The following is a 19,648-nucleotide window of genomic DNA, read 5'->3' on the forward strand; positions in this document are numbered from 1 at the left end:
TAAGGAAGCAATCTTGTCTTTGTGAAGTCTAAGCAAAACAATCACCTCAGTTTTACAGACGTGAGAGAGACAGAGAAGGAAAGCAAAACAATTATCTTTGTCCAGCTGCACTCAACTTATCTTTATCGAAAAGCAGCTACTAGTCACAACATGGCTGGGAACAACCAGGATGCACAAAATGGCTGGAAAACAGCCAGCAGTCACAACATGGAACAATAAAGCATGTGAAGGTTGTATAAAACTAATAGAAGTAATATTTGGCATCTATAAAACATACATTTTCCAACTCATATACAACCCCAATCCCAATAAAGTTGGGACGTTGAGTTAAACATAAATGAAAACAGAATACAATGATTTGCAAATCATGTTCGACCTATATTTAATTGAATACACTACAAAGACAAGATATTTAATGTTCAAACTGATAAACTTGATTGTTTTTAGCAAATGATCATTAACTTAGAATTTTATGGCTGCAAGACGTTCCAAAAAAGCTGGGACAGGGTCATGTTTGCCACTGTGTTACATCACCTTTTCTTTTAACAACATTCAAAAAATGATTTTTAGATGGAATTCTTTCCCATTCTTGCTTGATGTACAGCTTTACCTCAATTCCACCGGCACGGGTGCTCCGGGATTATGGGGTACTGGACTCCCTGATACGGGCTGTTCGGTCCCTACACGACCGGTGTCAGAGTTTGGTCCATATTGCCAGCAGCAAGTCGCATTCATTTTCCAGTGTGTGTTGGATCCAACCAAGGCTGACCTTTGTCACCACTTCTGTTCATTACGTTTATGGACACAATTTCTAGGCGCAGCTGGGGTGTTGAGGGGGTCCGGTTTGATGACATCTGTATCACATTGCTGATTTTTGCAGATGATGGGGTTCTGATGGCTTCATCAAGCCTGGATATCTAACTCTCGCTGTAACTGTTCGCAGCAGAGTGTTTAGTGGCTGGGTTGAAAATCAGCACCTCCAAATCTGAGGCCATGGTCCTCATTCGGAAAAGGGTGGAGTACCCTTTCCGGGTCAGGGTGGAGATCCTCCCCCAAGTGGAGGAGTTAAAGTATTTTGTTGAGTGAGGGAAGAATGAATCAGGAGAGGTGAATCGGTGCAGTGATGCAGACTCTGTATCGGGACTCTGTATCGGTCTGTTGTGGTGAAGGAACTGAGCCAAAAGGCAAAACTCTCAATTTACCGGTCAAGCTATGTTCCTACCTTCGCCTATGGTCATGAGCTGTAGGTCGTAAACCGAAAAAACAAGATCATGGATACAAGCGGCCGAAATGAGTTTCCTCCGCAGGGGGTCTGGGCTCTCCTTGAGAGAGAGTGTGTGTGAAGCTCGGTCTGAGCTCAGAGTCGAGCCGCTGCTCCTCCACATTGAGACACATCTGGTTGGGATGCAGCCCGGATAGCTCCCTGGTGAGGTGTTCCGGGCATGTCCCACGAGGAGGAGGCCCAGGGAACAACCCAGGACATGCTGGAGAGACTACGTCTCTCGGCCTGGGAACACTTGGGATCCCCCCAGAAGAGCTGGATGAAGTGTCTGAGAAGAGGAAAGTCTGGGGTTCCCTGCTTAAGCTGTTGCCCCTGTGAGCCGACCTCGGTTAAGCAGAGGAAAATGGATGGATGTATGGTAATTAAAGTATGTCAAATTATTTGAGACTTCACCGTTGTGTGATGAATGTACCAAACAGAAAACGGGAGACTCAAACTTATTTTTTTTCTTTAAGGACTTTATTTGAGCACATTTTTATTTATTTTTAATGCAACCCTACTTTTATTTCATAAATGAGAACATTATACAGTTGTACCCGTACGTTTGATTACCTGGGCAGAATCATTAAAATGTTTAACAAAAAAAAACATGTAAAATGTTTACAAGAAAACATGGATCAGGCGAAACACATTTTATTTTATTCTTCATTGGGTTAAAATGAAACTGTCAGGCATTTCAGAAAAGCACAATCATTAAACAAAATGTACCCATAAAGAAAATATTGATATTGGCCCTTGTTCAATCATCAGTCGTATTTAAAAATAAATAAAAAAATAAAACCTTTTGCCAGGGTATTTAAACTTAGGAGCAGAACTATACATGGCAGCAGTCACTTGACAATAATAAATGCCAAAAGGTTTTTGGATTTGACTGAGGTATTGATTACAAGCAGATGTTGTAGATAAGACTAGGCAGGCTACTTAAATATATCCCAATAAATAGACACTAGATCATCTACTGGACCTTCGCTTCACAAAACCTTCTTGATCTGGACGTTTTAAGATTTTAGTTGAATACCCCTAGCCTACATGAAGACATAGGCTAATCTAATAAATCACAATGTAAATGTATTTTTTTTTTACCATGCACTCAAACAGAGCAAAAAAACAAGATATTTAATGTTCAAAGTGATAAACTTTATTGTTTTTAGCAAATAATCATTAACTTAGAATTTTATGGCTGCAACATGTTCCAAAAAAGTTGGGACAGGTGGCAAAAAAGACTGAGAAAGTTGAGGAATTCTCATCAAACACCTGTTTGGAACATCCCACAGATGAACAGGCTAATTGGGAACAGGTAGGTGCCATGATTGGGTAGAAAAGGAGCTTCCCTGAATTGCTCAGTCATTCACAAGCAAAGATGGGGCGAGGATCACCTCTTTGTGAACAAGTATGTGAGAAAATGGAGTTCTGTGAAGCCATGGAGAATGACTTCCGGACGACTTTGAGGAAATTCTGGTCCACCATCCAGCATCTATCTCAGGAAGGGGAAGCAGTGCACCATCAACACTGTGTATAGTGGGGATAGGGCGTTGCTGACCTCAATACGGGACGTTGTGAGTCGGGGAGAATACTTCCAAGACCTCCTCAATTCCATCGAGACCCCTTCCCATGAGGAAGCAGAGTCTGGGATCTCTTAAACAGGCTCTCCTATCTCTGGGGTTGAAGTCACCTAGGTGGTCAAAAAGCTCCTCGGTGGCAAGGCCCGGGGGTGGATGAGATCTGCCTGGAGCTCTTAAAGGCTCTGGATGTTGTCATGGTTGACACGCCTCTGCAACATCACGTGGACTTTGGGGACAGTGCCTCTGGATTGGCAGACTGGGGTCATGGTCCCCCTTTTTAAGAAGGGGGACCACACAATTGTTCCCTCCATTGTGTTAGCCAACGTACGCTCTCTGGACAACAAGCTGGATTACATTCGACTGCTCTGCTCAACTCGTAAGACGGTGCTGTGTTTTTGTGTTTGTGGAAACATGGCTTAACAGCAGCGTTCCAGACAGCGCCATTCAGATTGACCGGCTAGCATGCTACCGAGCGGACAGAACTCTCGCGGGAGGCAAGATTTGCGGCGGCGGACTGTGTGTTTACATCAATGACGCCTAGTGCCGGCACACTATCATGGTCAGTCAAACACTGACCGTTTTATTTCCCAAGGAAATTCACTGCCATACTGCTTGTGACAGTCTATAGTCCTCCAAACTCCAGCAATAACAGGAGTGAGGCGCTAAATGGGCTATACCATCATATCAGTGAACAGCTGACAGCCCACCCAGATGCTTTTCTCATTCTAGCTGGGGACTTTATAACAATGCTGACCCCAAGGCTGTGTTTCCTAAACTCTACTCAAACATTGACGTTCCAACACGGGTAAATAAGACTCTGAACAATGTTTTTATCCCCCTGAGAGGGGCCTACAAGGCCCTTCCCTTCCCCCACGTCGGCGCCTCAGACCATCTCACTGTTATCCTAGTGCCAGCTTACAGACCACTGGTAAAAGTCTCCCAACCAGTTAGGAAACGGGTAAGAGTCTGGCCAGAAGGGTCCCTTGAGGCACTTCAAGACTGTTTCACCACCACAGACTGGACCATGTTCAAACAGGCTGCCACTACAACTCCATCATAGACCTTCAAGAGTACACAGACTGTTACTGCATACATCAGTAAGTGCATGGATGATGTCACCATCACTAAATCCATCACCGTCCATGCTAATCAGAAGCCCTGGCTGTCGCGGGAGATCTGCAGAATACTGAAAGTCCGCAACGCGGCTTTTAGATCTGGGGATGAGGAGGGCCTGAGGACAGCCAGGGCTAATTTATCCCGTGGCATCAGGGAGGCCAAGAGGGAGTACTCCAGGAAGATCGCCCACCACTTCAGTGACAACAGTCACACCAGGAGTCTGTGGTGTGGTATTCAGACCATGACGCACTATAAACCCTCACCACAGACCTGTTACAGCTCCACCTCCCTTCTAAATGAGCTAAATAACTTATTTGCTCGCTTTGAGACACACAACAGCATCTCTGCACACAAGACTCCACCCCTCCTGGTGACCAAGTGCTGACACTGACCCGGGACAGCGTGAAAAGATCTCTCGACAGGATCAACACGCGAAAAACCCCAGGCCCAGATAACATACCTGGTCGTCTTTAACACCACCTTGAGTCACGGTGTTGTCCCCACGTGCTTCCATCATCCTGGTCCCAAAGAACTAGTCTCCCTCCTGCCTCAATGACTACCATCCGGTAGCGCTCAGTTCCATCCTGATGAAGTGCTGAGAGTGGCTAGTCATGCACCACATCAAGTCCTCTCCCCCCCCCCCCTCCTTGGATCCCTTCCAGACACAGTCTCCACTGCCCTCCAATTTGCCCTCACACACCTGGACTCTAAGGACTCATATGTCAGACTGCTGTTCATAGACTTCAGCTCTGCATTCAATACCATCATCCCTCAACTATTGATCTACAAATTGGACCAGCTGGGGCTCAAGACTTCGATGTGCAACTGGCTGCTGGACTTTCTGACAGGGAAACCCCAGGAAGTACGGGTTGGCAGCAACACATCCAGCACCAGAACACGGGGGACCCTCAAGGTTGTGTGTTGAGTCCCCTCGTCTTCACCCTGCTGACCTATGACTGCGCACCGACATACAGCTCCAGCCTCTTCATCAAGTTTGCAGATGACACAACTTTGGTGGGTCTCATCATCAGAAATGGGGACGAGACAGACTACAGGAGTGAGGTGAGCCGGCTGGGTGGGTGGTGCACAGACAACAATCTCTCCCAAAATGTGGAAAAGGAGATTGTTGTGGACTTCAGGAGAGCGCACGCCCAGCATCCTCCCCTGAAGATCAACAGTGCTGCGGTGGAGATAGTACACAGCACCAAGTTTCGGGAGTACACATTACCAAGAACCTCTCCTGGACCAGTAACACCTCATCACTGGCCAAGAAAGCTCACTAGCATCTCTACTTCCTGCGGAAGCTGAGAAAAGCAAGAGCCCCGATCCCTATCATGTGCTCTTTCTACAGAGGGATCATAGAGAGCATCCTGACTAACTGCATCACTGTGTGGTACAGACCCTGCACTGCATCCTGCCGCAAGACTCTCCATCGCATAGTGAGGGCAGCTGTGACGATCATCCGAACATCTCTTTCCTCCCTGCCGGACATTTACAGCACCCGCCTCACCCACGAAGCACTCTGCATAGCGGGGGATGCCACCCATCCATCACACAGCTTCTTCAGTCTGCTGCCATCAGGGAGGAGACTGTGGAGTCTGCGGGCCCGGACTAGCTGCCTCAAAGACAGTTTCATTCGTCAGGCCCATCTACCTCTGCCCACCTGAACTCTGAACCCCCACATACACACACACACACACACACACACCAGACTTGGGGTCACACCAGCCACTTAAGCAGCATTGGCAATTTGTCATCTAATTTGTTTTATTTGCCTTGGTTCTCTGACCTTGACTATGTTGCACACGTCACCTGATCTTTGATATTACACATTTAATGAATACTTTTTATACTGCACATACCACTTTCATTTCGCTTTTTATATTGATGTTATTATTTGTACTTTATACTCTTTGTAGTGCAGGGGGACCTTCAGTACCGTAATTTAAATCCTGTATTGAAGACTTGACAATAAAAGTATGTAAAATTATTTGAGACTTCACTGTTGTGTGAAAATACCAAACAGAAAAGGGGAGACTCAAAACTAAGCAGAACAAAATGAATGGATGGATGGATGGATAATCAATCAATACTTTATACAACATGTTACTTGTACTGCTGAACTCATCCCATTCTGGGGGCCCCACCTCATGCAACGAGCCAGGTCTTATCCGACCTTTTCGTTACAATGACAATCAATTGGGCTCGGAACCCTTAAAAACAATGAAAGAATTTCAACACTTCAATGCAGAAGTTCATACACTATACTGTGTCTATGTGGCACATGGACACATTGCCAAACACAAAAACCCACTGAATCGCTCTTTTGAGTTCACTCAGGAAGGCGTATTCTCTTCTGTTAAAGGCATTCTGTTGTTGATTCACTTCTTTTTTTGTGTCATTATTCTGTTGATGCCGTCACCCATCTTCTGTTAAGCCTCAGTTGGAAGAATGAAGAATGTGAATGTTGTATTTCCAAGAAGAAAACGCGTGGAATTCCTTTTACGTCGCTTGAGTTTTCAGTTAGCACACAGCAGTTAGCACTGTCGAAGCTACTTTCTCCTTTATCTTCTTTGTTTCCTTTTCTACATCCAAAAGTTAGTCACTCCTTTCTGTAGAGCCCCGAGTGGTGGGACGAGACACTACAGTATGTGTGTGTGTATTGTTTTTTTTAAGCACTTTTGATGTTAGTCGGTCTGTCTGGTGGATCCCATATGAGGACGTTGGCGAGAAGGTTTCAAGCTCATGCTTGTGCATTTTAGCTTTCTACGTATTATTAACAATATTCCAAAAAGATTTTCCTCGTCATTCGTTTCTGGCCATTACTTTTTAACTGTTTAGAACAGCGATTCTCAAACTTTGGGTCCAGCAGGGGACATTTTTCCAAGGACCCCCTCATAATTCGAACACCAATTAAACATCTCTTTTCTAGAAATAAACTGGCCCACCAAGTAAAATCATAGCTGAAATAATATAAATCACAATAAGATGCTGTTTTCCACTTTGTTTTATTGCAAAGCAATACAATCAATCAACTTTTATTAAGCAAAGTCATAGTCCAGGAGAACACACGTACAGTACTATACACACACACAAAAAAAACGTAAAAAGAAAGTACATCAGTACATCAACTAAATATTTAATCACCATAATTTTTTATTTTTATATTTTCCCAGACGCTCCAAGCAGACCCTCACAATGTGAGAGATAGGGACTAGACTAGAAGTGGGGTGTAGAAAAGGAAACAAAGACGGTAAAGCAATAAAGAGGGTTCTGATTCTGATGAACCAATATTGTCATTGAATTGAATCGGCAACCACGAATCCTGATACGAATTGAATCATAGCTAAAATTAATTCATTAATTAAAAAATTATTATACTTGAAATACTTGGTTGATCACAACATTTTGTCATTCTCCAAATACGTCTGGACCAAACTGTATTCGGGGGGTTGCAGTTATCGTTTTGTCATTATAATGTTGGTTTGTGTCCAATATCCATGCAGAGTTCATGATTCACCTTTTACTGACCTGAAACCAAAGTTTGAGGAGTATGTTTTGGTCATGAAAAAAATACTAATTACTTTTCTTTTGTTCCCTTGTAGATGGCCCTCAACCATGCTAAATTTCTGCCAGTAGAGGAAACTAGCCCTGATCTGATCTCAAATTGCTCTGTTATACACAAACAAAAGTACACCACAGCATTATATCCTGCCCACAGGACCACATACTCAGGGAGTGTGGAAGAAAAGGTGGATGAGGAAGAGGAAGAAAATAAGGAAAGTAATATCTACATGAACAGAGATTCTGGAAATTCCTCAGGGGAAAGTACCTGTCGTTATTCTTGCGACGTATTCAGGAGCTTTTCGTCTGTGAGGTCACACACTGAAGCAGATACATCGAATTTATCATCTGATAAATCGGGAGTGGATCAACTGGAGACGAGGGTTGAAAATGAAGACACTCGTATGTGTCGGCGGCCAGAAACGGAAGTCGAGGAGCAACTCATATTTCAATTGGAAGGGGAAATGAACGAGAACACTGTCAACATGTCTGAAAGTGTCAACCTGTTGTCGGTGACTCTGACTGCTATCGTCAACTGCGAGAAAGAGGAACTAAATACTGAAGATTCACTTGTTGATTCTTTGGGGCTGTCTGTTAAGGAACCTTTAACAGCCACGAAGCAAAATTTGTGCCACACAGACGTGCAAACTGACTTAGGTGACTTGACATCAATGAAGTGTACACACTTTGATGAGACTTGCTATGAGTACAGGTGTGAGGATGTTGAGACGCAAGAGGAGTTGGAAGAAGAGCAATTCTTAGGATATATAGGACGGTGATATACTACTGCAACAGTGTTACATATATTGCTGTAAATTCGAAATGTTTTTTATTTGGTGCTTGCAAAAGAACAGGCTCTATAAATAGAGCCAAAATTCCCGTCACCAATTTCCATCTCAGCTTGAGCCCTTTCCCTTCTCAATATATGCAACACCCATTTATCCTTGCTTTGTGTCCAACATCTTGTACAACCCGTAGTACAGGTTCTGTTTGGCCCTTGCCACCTCCCGCTTCGCCTCCCGTGCCCGCTACTTGTAAAACCTTTTTTTTTTTTTTTTTTTTTGTACAATTTCCTGTTTTCCTGTAAGATATTTTCCAGTTCCCTGCAGCTGCATTTCTAGTAGAAAGGCAGCACCACTGGCCTGTAACGGTTGTACCGTGTCACAGAGAACCTGGGGAGCCTGGCCATGTAAGCACTTCCAATTAAGACTGGAGTTTGGAAATGCAGTGTAGTTGTTTCAGGACATGACAATGGTATGATCTTGTGGGCCTTTCCCCCCAATATTTTTAATGTACAATTGTAAAGTCTCTCCAAAGGTTTGGTCACATCTTCACTTGCCTGTGACCATGAGGGGGCACAATAAACGAGTGAAAAAATCATAGTGTATGTAAATGTTTTGGCTGTGTCAACAATTAAGTCTCTGATCAATCTAAATAAATATGTTGGCCTTGTCAAGCAGTCTTCAAATCTTGAAGGTTCTGTGGGCTTCTTTTATGGCCCTTGAGTTTCAGTTCTTTCCATCGATTTTCGATTGGATTCAAGTCAGGGGATTGGCTGGGCCATTCTAGCAGCTTTTTTTCTTTCTTTGAAACCAATTGAGAGTTGCCCTGGCTGTATATTCTGAATCATTATCCTGATGAAATGGCCACCCTGGTTTCCTTTTCATCATCCTTGTAGATGATAGCAGATTTTTGTCCAGAATGTCTTGGTAGATTTGCCCATTCATCCTTCCTTCAATCGTGAAGTTTACCAATGCCTTTTGCTGAAAAGCAGCCCCACACCATCATGTCCCCACCTCTGAATTGCACTATTTATGTAGTGTTTTTAGGGTAATGTGCAGTGCCATTTCTCCTCCAAATGTGGTGTGCATTATGGCATCCAAAGAGTTCAATTTTGCTCTCATCGGACCAGACTATTTTCTCCCAGTATTTAACTAGCTTGTCCAAATGTTGTTCAGCAAACGTTGAACGAGCTTTGACATGCTTTTTTTTCCCAGCAATTGGGGTCTTGCATGGTGAGCGTGCGTACAGGCCTTGGCGGCGTGTGCATCACTCACTCTTTTCCCTGACAACTGAAGCGTATATTGGTTTGGATAAAACCGTAATTAATTTAGGAGAAAAGAATAAGCTGTAAATAACGCCTGTGTGACTATCGGTTTAGTGAGATTTTAAGTTGAAGGGTTAAAATCAAATTATTTTATCTTGCATCTCTTTTTAGATGTGTAAAACTTCAAGACAGTATGACGAAAAACCTCAATGTCTCGTAATCTGAAGGTTGCGACTGGAATTAGATAAGAGTTCTCGATAAACCGAAGTCTTTTGTCAAATCCAAACACACAAATGATACAGGTAGTGGATTTTTATAGAAACTTGAATGAGCTCTAACAGGGGAACAATGCAGAGAACAGCAAAACAAAGGACAGACAAACATTGGTAGGAGGAGGCTGAATTTGTGATGTGAGGGTGGAATGAGCATGCATGGTGGCAATGCATAGAGCAGGGGGTTCCTGTTCCTGTTAATTTAATCCCAAATATGCACCAATCTGTACTTTAGTAGACCGCAAGTTGGATTTATGTTGCGTGGAACACAATTTAGGCAGGCTGGTCATCTCCCTAATGTTTGGCCAGTCCGGTCCGTATGGGGAACAGGTGGATTTGGCGGAAAAAAGGAGGAAGGAAAAAAAAAGAAAAAAAAAATGAGTTCAAAGTGCTGGGCGGCCAAAGCCGTTTGGTGTCGCTGGTCGCAAGACTCTTGGAACAGACGTGCGCCGCCCGTTTCCCTCCCAACGAAGTTTTGTCTTTGAGCTACCAAGGCACACGAAAGGGTAGCTCGGGGCAAAGGTCTGATGTGTCCTCGCCACCTCGTGGTGTCTTCGGCAAGGTGGTTGAGCGAGCAAGAGCCTACGCCAAAGGGGAAGACTCCGGCCTTTATGCCCAGCCGAAAGGGGGGGGTGATTCCCCCCCCCTTCCCGGGGGCCCAAGAGGGAACTAGACTGCCTCTTAATGTTACTTTTCCATCCTAGGATTATTTGGTGGTTTAAAACCAGTGACATAAAATATTAATTATTGGATCTAAGATAACGAAACCGGTTTCCAGCTTTGCATCGTCACGCACACCCTGTTTAATCCATGCAAGAAATGTTTCAACCTATTATACTTGAAATACTAATAACACTTGCTGTTTGTTTGTATAACATTTCTGCGTTCGTTTTGAGATAAACACAAAGCATATTCAGTTGGCAAACAAACGACTCCTCCCTGTTCACGCCCACATTTGAATATGCAAATCTTATTTAAATGAACCCTGCACCTGAGATGCCGATGTCTGCATGATCATAAAAAAAGGAAAATGAGCAAGGTAATGAACGGAGGGCCTCCACCTGTTTGAGGAGAGAATCGCTGCGATCATGGGTGACACTACTCTCACATGTGGCTGACTCTGACCACCCCACAAGGTTAATACCATGTATTTTTATAACTCATAAATGTGTTCATACAGTAACCTACACTCAGCCATGTGAGATAAAGGTTCATGCGGAAATGTTGTACGTGTGGTATTTGTCAATCAGATGTGCAGATTTATGGTAACAGTTTCCCAGCATCATCTCTAAGTTTCGCCAAAGCACCAAAAGCTGCAAAACGTGCGTACGCCAGCCATGCAGTTGGCGTGAGGGACCGCACATTTCCACAGTCATGTCACTCTTGATACGTTGGAACTTTGCCGTGAAAATTAACGGACGGCACGTTTTTGTGCGTACGCACCTTTTGTACATGAGGCCCCAGGTCTCTGCTTTTAAAGAGCTCTTTCAGACTGGCTGGTAATTCATTTAGCATCCGTGTGAGGTAAACCAGGCACCCCTGTGACCGTCTGTCTTGGCGGGGGAGCCCCACTGTACAAGAAGGGCTTTTTTTTTTTTTTTTTTTTTTTTTTTTTTTTTTTTTACACTGGCCAAATTTAAGGCAGTGTGTGATTGTGGAAAGTGCATAACCCCTAACACGAGACTGTAACATGGTATTTTCAAAGACAAAATGGCCAGTGACTGCAAGGAATGAATCAGTGTTGATGGAGGTCTACATGTCTGAAGTAAGGCTCACTGATGATGCTTTCATTACAGCGGCTTTAGCCTTCTCCTTCGAATTATTATACTAGAACCACTTGTACTCAATATATTTAAATTCACACCTGGCGAGTAGGGGCTACATAAGATTCAGTTCAGTGATTTCACACATTTTTTGAAACCACTTCCATCTACAATAGAGAATGGCAGATAATCCTCCACTACCATGCCAATCAATGCCTCCGTTATATCAGACTTCTCACCTGAAAAACAAAAGAATTACAAGCCCAATTCCAATGAAGTTGGGACGTTGTGTTAAAAACAAGTGATTTGCAAATCATGTTCAACCTATATTTAATTGAATACACTACAAAGACAAGATATTTCATGTTCAAACTGATAAACTTTATTGTTTTAGCAAATAATTATTAGCTTAGAATTTTATGGCTGTAACACATTCCAAAAAGCTGGGACAGGTGGCAAAAAAGACTGAGAAAGTTGAGGAATGCTCATCAAACACCTGCTTGGAACATCCCACAGGTGAACCGGGTAATTGGGAACAGGCCGAAAATCAACATTGAATGCCCGTGACCTACAATCCCTCAGGTGGCACTGCATCAAAAACCGACATCAATGTGTAAAGGATATCACCACATTGGCGCAGGAACACTTCAGAAAACCAGTGTCAGTAAATACAGTTCGGCGTTACATCCGTAAGTGCAACTTGAAACTCTACTATGCAAAGCAAAAGCCATTTATCAACAACACCCAGAAACACCGCCGGCATCTCTTGGCCTGAGCTCATCTAAGATGGACTGATGCAAAGTGGAAAAGTGTTCTGTGGTCCGATGAGTCCAAATTTCAAATACTAAATAGGAAAAGTACTTTCTGGACTGTTATGGACGCGAAGTTCAAACGCCAGCATCTGTGATGGTATGGGGCTGTGTTAGAGCCAATGGCATGGGTAACTTACACGTCTGTGAAGGCACCGTTAATGCTGAAAGGTACATACAGGTTTTGGAGAAACATATGCTGCCATCCAAGCAACATCTCTTTCATGGACGCCCCTGCTTATTTCAGCAAGACAATGCCAAACCACATTCTGCATGTGTTACAACAGCGTGGCTTCGTAGTAAAAGAGTGTGGGTACTAGACTGGCCTGGCTGCAGTCCAGACCTATCTCCCACTGAAAATGTGTGGCGCATTATGAAGCGTAAAATACGACAACGGAGACCCCGGACTGTTGAACAGCTGAAGCTCTACATCAAGCAAGAATGGGAAAGATTCCACCTACAAAGCTTCAACAATTAGTTTCCTCAGTTCCCAAATGTTTATTGAATGTTGTTAAAAGAAAAGGTGATGTAACACAGTGGTAAACATGACCCTGTCCCAGCTTTTTTTTTTGCAGCCATAAAATTCCAAGTTAATGATTATTTGGTAAAACAATAAAGTTGATCAGTTTGAACATTAAATATCTTGTCTTTGTAGTGTATTCAATTAAATATAGGTCAAACATGATTTGCAAATCATTGTATTCTGTTTTTAATTATGTTTAACACAACTTCCCAACTTCATTGGAATTGGGGTTGTACTTCCAAAGGTGCTATTGACCTGAAAATGTCACCAGATGTTGGGAACAAACCAAGTAATCCATACATACAAAGAAAGTAGAACAAATAAGTAATAAAATTGTGTAAAAATGACACCGGGAAAAACTATTGAACCCATGAAGAAAAGGAGGTGCAAAAAGGCATGGAAAGCCAAGACAACACTTAAAATCTATCAATGATCAAACAGCAATTCAAGCCCCTTGTCAGTGCAAATGAATACCAACTGGTCCAGTCCTAATCGATGGCCTACAAAAAGGTCTCATTGCCTAGATGTGAGTCAAGACACATCTCATAATGCAGAAAGTTCTAGTGCACATGGTTGAGGCCATAATATGTAAGTGGGAAGCCAATCATACCACCATAAATTTTCCTTGATCAGGTGCTCCTCGCAAGATTTCTGACAGAAGAGTGCAAAGAATAATCAGAAGAGCTATCTAAGAGCCAAGGACCACCTGTTGAGAGCTTCAAAAAGACCTGGAATTAGCAGCTACTGTTGTCACAAGGAAAACGGTGAGTAACGCTCACCACGCAAGACCCTATATTGCTGAGAAAAAGCTCATTTAAAGTTTGCGGAACAAAATTTGGACGAGCCAGTTAAATACTGGGAGAATATATTCTTGTGTGGGGCTGCTTTTTAGCAAATGCTACTGGTAAACTTTACATTATTGAAGGAAGGATGAATGGGAAAATTTACCGAGACCTTCTTGACAAAAATCTGCCACCATCTTCAAAGATGATGAAAATGAAACGAGGGTGGACATTTCAGCAGGATAATGTTCACATACATCTTTCGTCCAAATATTCTTGAGCTTTTAGCAAGCTGTTCATTTGTTTCCCTAACAGAGAACTACTGTCGTTTGCTTCAGTTATTATTCTAATGTAATATTTGGCCTTTGCTATGCGCAGCACTGTAGTTACTGTTTCTAATCCCTGTATATATAAAACCATTGCAACATTTGTTTGACTTTAAGAGGCACAAAATGGAAAGAGTTAGTAAGTCATGGTTGACAAATATTTTACTGTTTTGAATTCATGGTGCTGGAATACAAAAATCATACCGCAGCTTTGCCATGAACCACTTGAAAATCCCGCTTGGCATTCATAATCATTAGATTACAAGTCAGTGCATGTGTCGATTGGTTCGTGAGCAGCATGAACCTAGAACACTTGATAAGGCTCTTTATGAAGCTCAGTCCATTGACCTGCGTTGGGTTACGGGCAGATGTGCCACATCCAATATGGAGGACACGCTGACATATTACGGTGACGGGCCAATACGCTCAAAGAGGCGTTTTGGTGTAGTTGTCTGGGCGGTCCCACGCTGACTCGATCATGTGGTTTCCTCATCGGGTGCTTTCACGGACTAAGCAAGCGATTGGACGTTTAACGTCTACATTATTTGCAGTACAAAGTAGTTAGTTTTTCCACGTTAATGTTAATTTATTTACGCTAAACCATAAACATAAAACCCCTATTACCAAAGATAGTTTTACCTTGTATTTGAAATATCTACTGTATCCTGTTTTAGAAGCTCGATTTCCAATTTCCTTTCAGGTCTTTAAATGCGGCGATGACGCGACTACTCCAACACTGATTTAAGTCTCCATAAACGGAGGAACAACTCTGCACATGGAACGGAAGGTAGCTGTAATATCCAATATTTTGTTTCACTTTGACAACATCGACTTGCCCAAAATGGCTTCGTGTTCACTGCGGTCAAGCCAGCCTCCACTCGTAAAGTAGCAATCAAGCCACCCGCCCGTAATTTTGTTCATACTAGGCATAACGGTGATAGGTCGCCAACTCGCGGCGGAGCCACCTTCAAAATAAAAGCTTGCCAATAATACGGACGTCAGTGCTCTTCGGTTAAGGAATGCAACCAGCAAAGTTAATTTGAATCTTGAGATACATTACATACATACATACATACTCTTGAAATTGGTATATTTCACTGTCATGATCACGGATTCCAAAAATGTATTTAAAAAAACTGTTAGTTATCACACCAGTCCAGCTCTGGGGTACACTACACCACCCCAGGTCTGCAACAAAAGAGGTCGCATCAAAATCTGATGTGGCATTTCAAAATAAAAGTCCACTGAAATTGGTATATTTCACTGTCATGATCACGGATTTAAAAAATTCATAAAAAAAAATCTGTTAGTTATCACAACACCAGTCCAGTTCTGGGGGACACTACAACAAAAGAGGTCCCATCCAAATCTGATGTGGCATTTCAAAATAAAAGTACACTGAAATTGGTATATTTCACTGTCATGAATCACTAACAGATTTTTTTTAATGAATTTTTGAAATCCGTGATCATGACAGTGAAATATACCAATTTCAAGAGTCTTTTAATTTGAAATGCCACATATATCCATCCATCCATCCAGTCTCTACCGCTTATCCGGGTCGGGTCGCGGGGGCAGTAGCTTCAGCAGGGACGCCCAGACTACCCTCTCCCTAGCCACTTCATCCAGCTCTTCCGGGGGGATCCCGAGGCGTTCCCAGGCCAGCCGAAGGATGTAGTCTCTCCAGCGCGTCCTGGGTCGTCCCCGGGGTCTCCTCCCGGTGGGACATGCCCGGAACACCTCACCAGGGAGGCGTCCGGGAGGCATCCGAATCAGATGCCCCAGCCACCTCATCTGGCTCCTCTCAATGCGGAGGAGTAGCGGCTCTACTCTGAGATCCTCCCGGATGACCGAGCTTCTCACCCTATCTCTAAGGGAGAGCCCGGACACCCTGCGGAGGAAACTCATTTCGGCCGCTTGTATCCGGGATCTTGTTCTTTCGGTCACGACCCACAGCTCATGACCATAGGTGAGGGTAGGAACGAAGATCGACCGGTAAATTGAGAGCTTCGCCTTTCGGCTTAGCTCTTTCTTTACCACAACGGACCGATACAAAGTCCGCATCACTGCAGATCCGATCCGCCTGTCGATCTCCAGTTCCATTCTTCCCTCACTCGTGAACAAGACCCCAAGATACTTGAATTCCTCCACTTGGGGCAGGATCTCATCCCCGACTTGGAGATGGCATGCCACCCTTTCCCGACTGAGGACCATGGTCTCAGATTTGGTGGTGCTGATTCTCATCCCAGCCGCTTCACACTCGGCTGCGAACTGCTCCAATGAGAGTTGGAGGTCACGGCTTGATGAAGCCAACAGAACCACATCATCTGCAAAAAGCAGAGATGCAATACTGAGGCCACCAAACCGGACCCCCTCTACGCCTCGGCTGCGCCTAGAAATTCTGTCCATAAAAGTTATGAACAGAATCGGCGACAAAGGGCAGCCTTGGCGGAGTCGAACCCTCACCGGGAACGAGTCCGACTTACTGCCGGATATGCGGACCAAACTCTGACTCCGGTCATACAGGGACCGAACAGCCCGTATCAGGGGGTTCGGTACCCCATACTCCCGAAGCACTCTCCACAGGACTCCCCGAGGGACACAGTCGAACGCCTTCTCCAAGTCCACAAAACACATGTAGACTGGTTGGGCGAACTCCCATGCACCCTCGAGGACCCTGCCGAGGGTGTAGAGCTGGTCCACTGTTCCACGGCCAGGACGAAAACCACACTGCTCCTCCTGAATCTGAGATTCGACTTCCCGACGGACCCTCCTCTCCAGCACCCCTGAATAGACCTTACCAGGGAGGCTGAGCAGTGTGATCCCCCTGTAGTTGGAACACACCCTCCGGTCCCCCTTCTTAAAAAGGGGGACCACCACCCCAGTCTGCCAATCCAGAGGCACTGTCCCCGATGTCCACGCGATGTTGCAGAGGCGTGTCAACCAGGACAGCCCCACAACATCCAGAGCCTTTAGGAACTCCGGGCGAATCTCATCCACCCCCGGGGCCCTGCCACCGAGGAGCTTTTTAACTACCTCGGTGACCTCAAACCCAGAGATAGGAGAGCCCGCCTCAGAGAACCCACACTCTGCTTCCCCATGGGAAGGCGTGTCGGTGGAATTGAGGAGGTCTTCGAAGTATTCTCCCCACCGACTCACAACGTCCCGAGTCGAGGTCAGCAGCGCCCCATCCCCACTATACACAGTGTTGGTGGTGCACTGCTTTCCTCTCCTGAGACGTCGGATGGTGGACCAGAATTCCCTCGAAGCCGTCCGGAAGTCTTTCTCCATGGCCTCACCGAACTCCTCCCATGCCCGGGTTTTTGCTTCAGCGACCACCAGAGCTGCATTCCGCTTGGCCAGCCGGTACCCATCAGCTGCCTCAGGAGTCCCACAGGCCAAAAAGGCCCGATAGGACTCCTTCTTCAGCTTGACGGCATCCCTCACCGTTGGTGTCCACCAACGGGTTCGGGGATTGCCGCCACGACAGGCACCGACCACCTTACGGCCACAGCTCCGGTCGGCCGCCTCAGCAATGGAGGCGCGGAACATGGTCCACTCGGACTCGATGTCCCCCGCCTCCCCCGGAACATGAGCAAAGTTCTGTCGGAGGTGGGAGTTGAAACTCCTTCTGACAGGGGATTCTGCCAGACGTTCCCAGCAGACCCTCACAATACGTTTGGGCCTGCCACGTCGGACCGGCATCTTCCCCCACCATCGGAGCCAACTCACCACCAGGTGGTGATCAGTTGACAGCTCCGCCCCTCTCTTCACCCGAGTGTCCAAGACATGCGGCCGCAAGTCCTGGTGCCAAGTGCACGTGTGGACACCCTTATGCTTGAACATGGTGTTCGTTATGGACAATCCGTGACGAGCACAGAAGTCCAATAACAGAACACCGCTTGGGTTCTGATCGGGGGGGCCGTTCCTCCCAATCGCGCCCTTCCAGGTCTCACTGTCATTGCCCACGTGAGCATTGAAGTCCCCCAACAGAACAATGGAGTCCCCAGCGGGAGCGCTCTCCAGCACCCCCTCCAAGGACTCCAAAAAGGGTGGGTACTCTGAACTGCTGTTTGGTGCATAGGCACAAACAACAGTCAGGACCCGTCCCCCCACCCGAAGGCGGAGGGAGGCTACCCTCTCGTCCACCGGGGTGAACCCCAACGTACAGGCGCCGAGCCGGGGGGCAATAAGTATACCCACACCTGCTCGGCGCCTCTCACCATGGGCAACTCCAGAGTGGAAGAGAGTCCAACCCCTCTCGAGAGGACTGGTACCAGAGCCCCAGGTTTGTGTGGAGGCGAGTCCGACTATATCGAGTCGGAACTTCTCGACCTCACACACCAGCTCGGGCTCCTTCCCTGCCAGAGAGGTGACATTCCACGTCCCTAGAGCCAGCTTCTGTAGCCGGGGATCGGATCGCCAAGGTCCCCGCCTTCGGCCACCGCCCAGCTCACACTGCACCCGACCCATATGGCCCCTCCCACAGGTGGTGAGCCCATGGGAAGGGGGACCCACGTTACCCTTTCGGGCTGTGCCCGGCCGGGCCCCATGGGTGCAGGCCCGGCCACCAGGCGCTCGCCTTCGAGCCCCACCACCAGGCCTGGCTCCAGTGGGGGGCCCCGGTGGCCCGCGTCCGGGCAAGGGAAAACGAAGTCCATTGTTTGTCGTCATCATTAGGGGTCTTTGAGCCGTGCTTTGTCTGGTCCCTCACCTAGGACCTGTTTGTCATGGGTGACCCTGCCAGGGGCATAAAGCCCCAGACAACTTAGCTCCTAGGATCACTGGGACACACAAACCCCTCCACCACGACAAGGTGACGGCTCAAGGAGGGGATGCCACATATAGCGCTATATAAGTGCAGTCCATTACCATTTATTTTTCCTAAGATATCAAATAAAGTAATGTTTTTAATGTATGTATGTATGTATGTAATGTATGTAATGTATTTCAAGATTCAAATTAACTTTGCTGGTTGCATTCCTAAACCGAGGATCACTGACGCCCGTACTATTGGGAAGCTTTTATTTTGAAGGTGGCTTCGCCGCGAGTTGGCGACCTATTACCGTAATGCCTAGTATGAACAAAATTAGGGGCGGCTGGCTTGACCGCAGTTCGTGTTCGTACCTTAGCGTCGTCGTCTTAGTATCAGGCTACTAGTCTGCTCACCACCAAATGCAAGCTAGCTTCATTTAACGAGCTGGACGTTGTTGTTGTTTCTCTCGTCGAGATGTGGCTACCTCAAGAGGACCCAGTGGAAAAAGTGAAAGAGTGACGGGAGGGGACGCCAGGAACCCCAAAGGCGAACGGAGACAGCGTTGAAAATGATTTGTGTCTTGTGGGTGCTCACGTCCATTCCCCATGGTCTCTTAGGTGTGTACTTTGCATGGTGTAGCTCCAATTTCGTGTGTGCCACGAGTTATAACACGCAGGCGAAATGTATAGCAGCTGGAAGTGTACGCACCCAAGCGAACCTTGCGCAATGATGTCACACCTCCGTCTTGCGTAACGCGATGGTACGACTTACTAACTTGCACTTGCAAGATACAGAAGATCGTGGGATTTTAATATCTTACAAGCGCCAGGGGGGCTGCCCCCCCAT

The 19,648-nt window shown here is 45.8% G+C and overlaps 2 protein-coding genes across 11 annotated transcripts in view; both read left to right on the forward strand.

The window, feature by feature from the left end:
• LOC133486547 (interferon alpha/beta receptor 2-like) overlaps positions 1–8,904 on the forward strand; it is a 40,910-nt gene extending 32,006 nt beyond the window's left edge. For 4 of the 5 annotated variants that reach the window (XM_061791879.1, XM_061791881.1, XM_061791880.1 and 1 more), the window contains exon 8: positions 7,566–8,904. In XM_061791879.1, the coding sequence (XP_061647863.1) occupies positions 7,566–8,303 (738 nt within the window). In that variant the 3' untranslated portion in view covers positions 8,304–8,904. The remainder of the gene's footprint in view (positions 1–7,565) is intronic. The other variant, XM_061791884.1, reaches the window with a different exon arrangement.
• A 5,680-nt stretch (positions 8,905–14,584) lies between these two features.
• The window catches only part of crfb2 (cytokine receptor family member b2), a 66,028-nt gene continuing 60,964 nt past the window's right edge, over positions 14,585–19,648 (forward strand). For 4 of the 6 annotated variants that reach the window (XR_009791062.1, XR_009791064.1, XR_009791065.1 and 1 more), the window contains exon 1: positions 19,120–19,419. Coding sequence is in view for 1 of the 6 variants with exons in the window: in XM_061791886.1 (XP_061647870.1) it covers positions 19,371–19,419 (49 nt within the window). In the remaining 5 variants the exon portion in view is untranslated. Of the gene's footprint in view, positions 14,834–19,119; positions 19,420–19,648 lie in introns of those variants that run through there. The other 2 variants (XM_061791886.1, XM_061791887.1) reach the window with 2 other exon arrangements.

The sequence above is a fragment of the Phyllopteryx taeniolatus genome, chromosome 12 (assembly GCF_024500385.1).
Source record: "Phyllopteryx taeniolatus isolate TA_2022b chromosome 12, UOR_Ptae_1.2, whole genome shotgun sequence".
Taxonomy (NCBI): domain Eukaryota; kingdom Metazoa; phylum Chordata; class Actinopteri; order Syngnathiformes; family Syngnathidae; genus Phyllopteryx; species Phyllopteryx taeniolatus.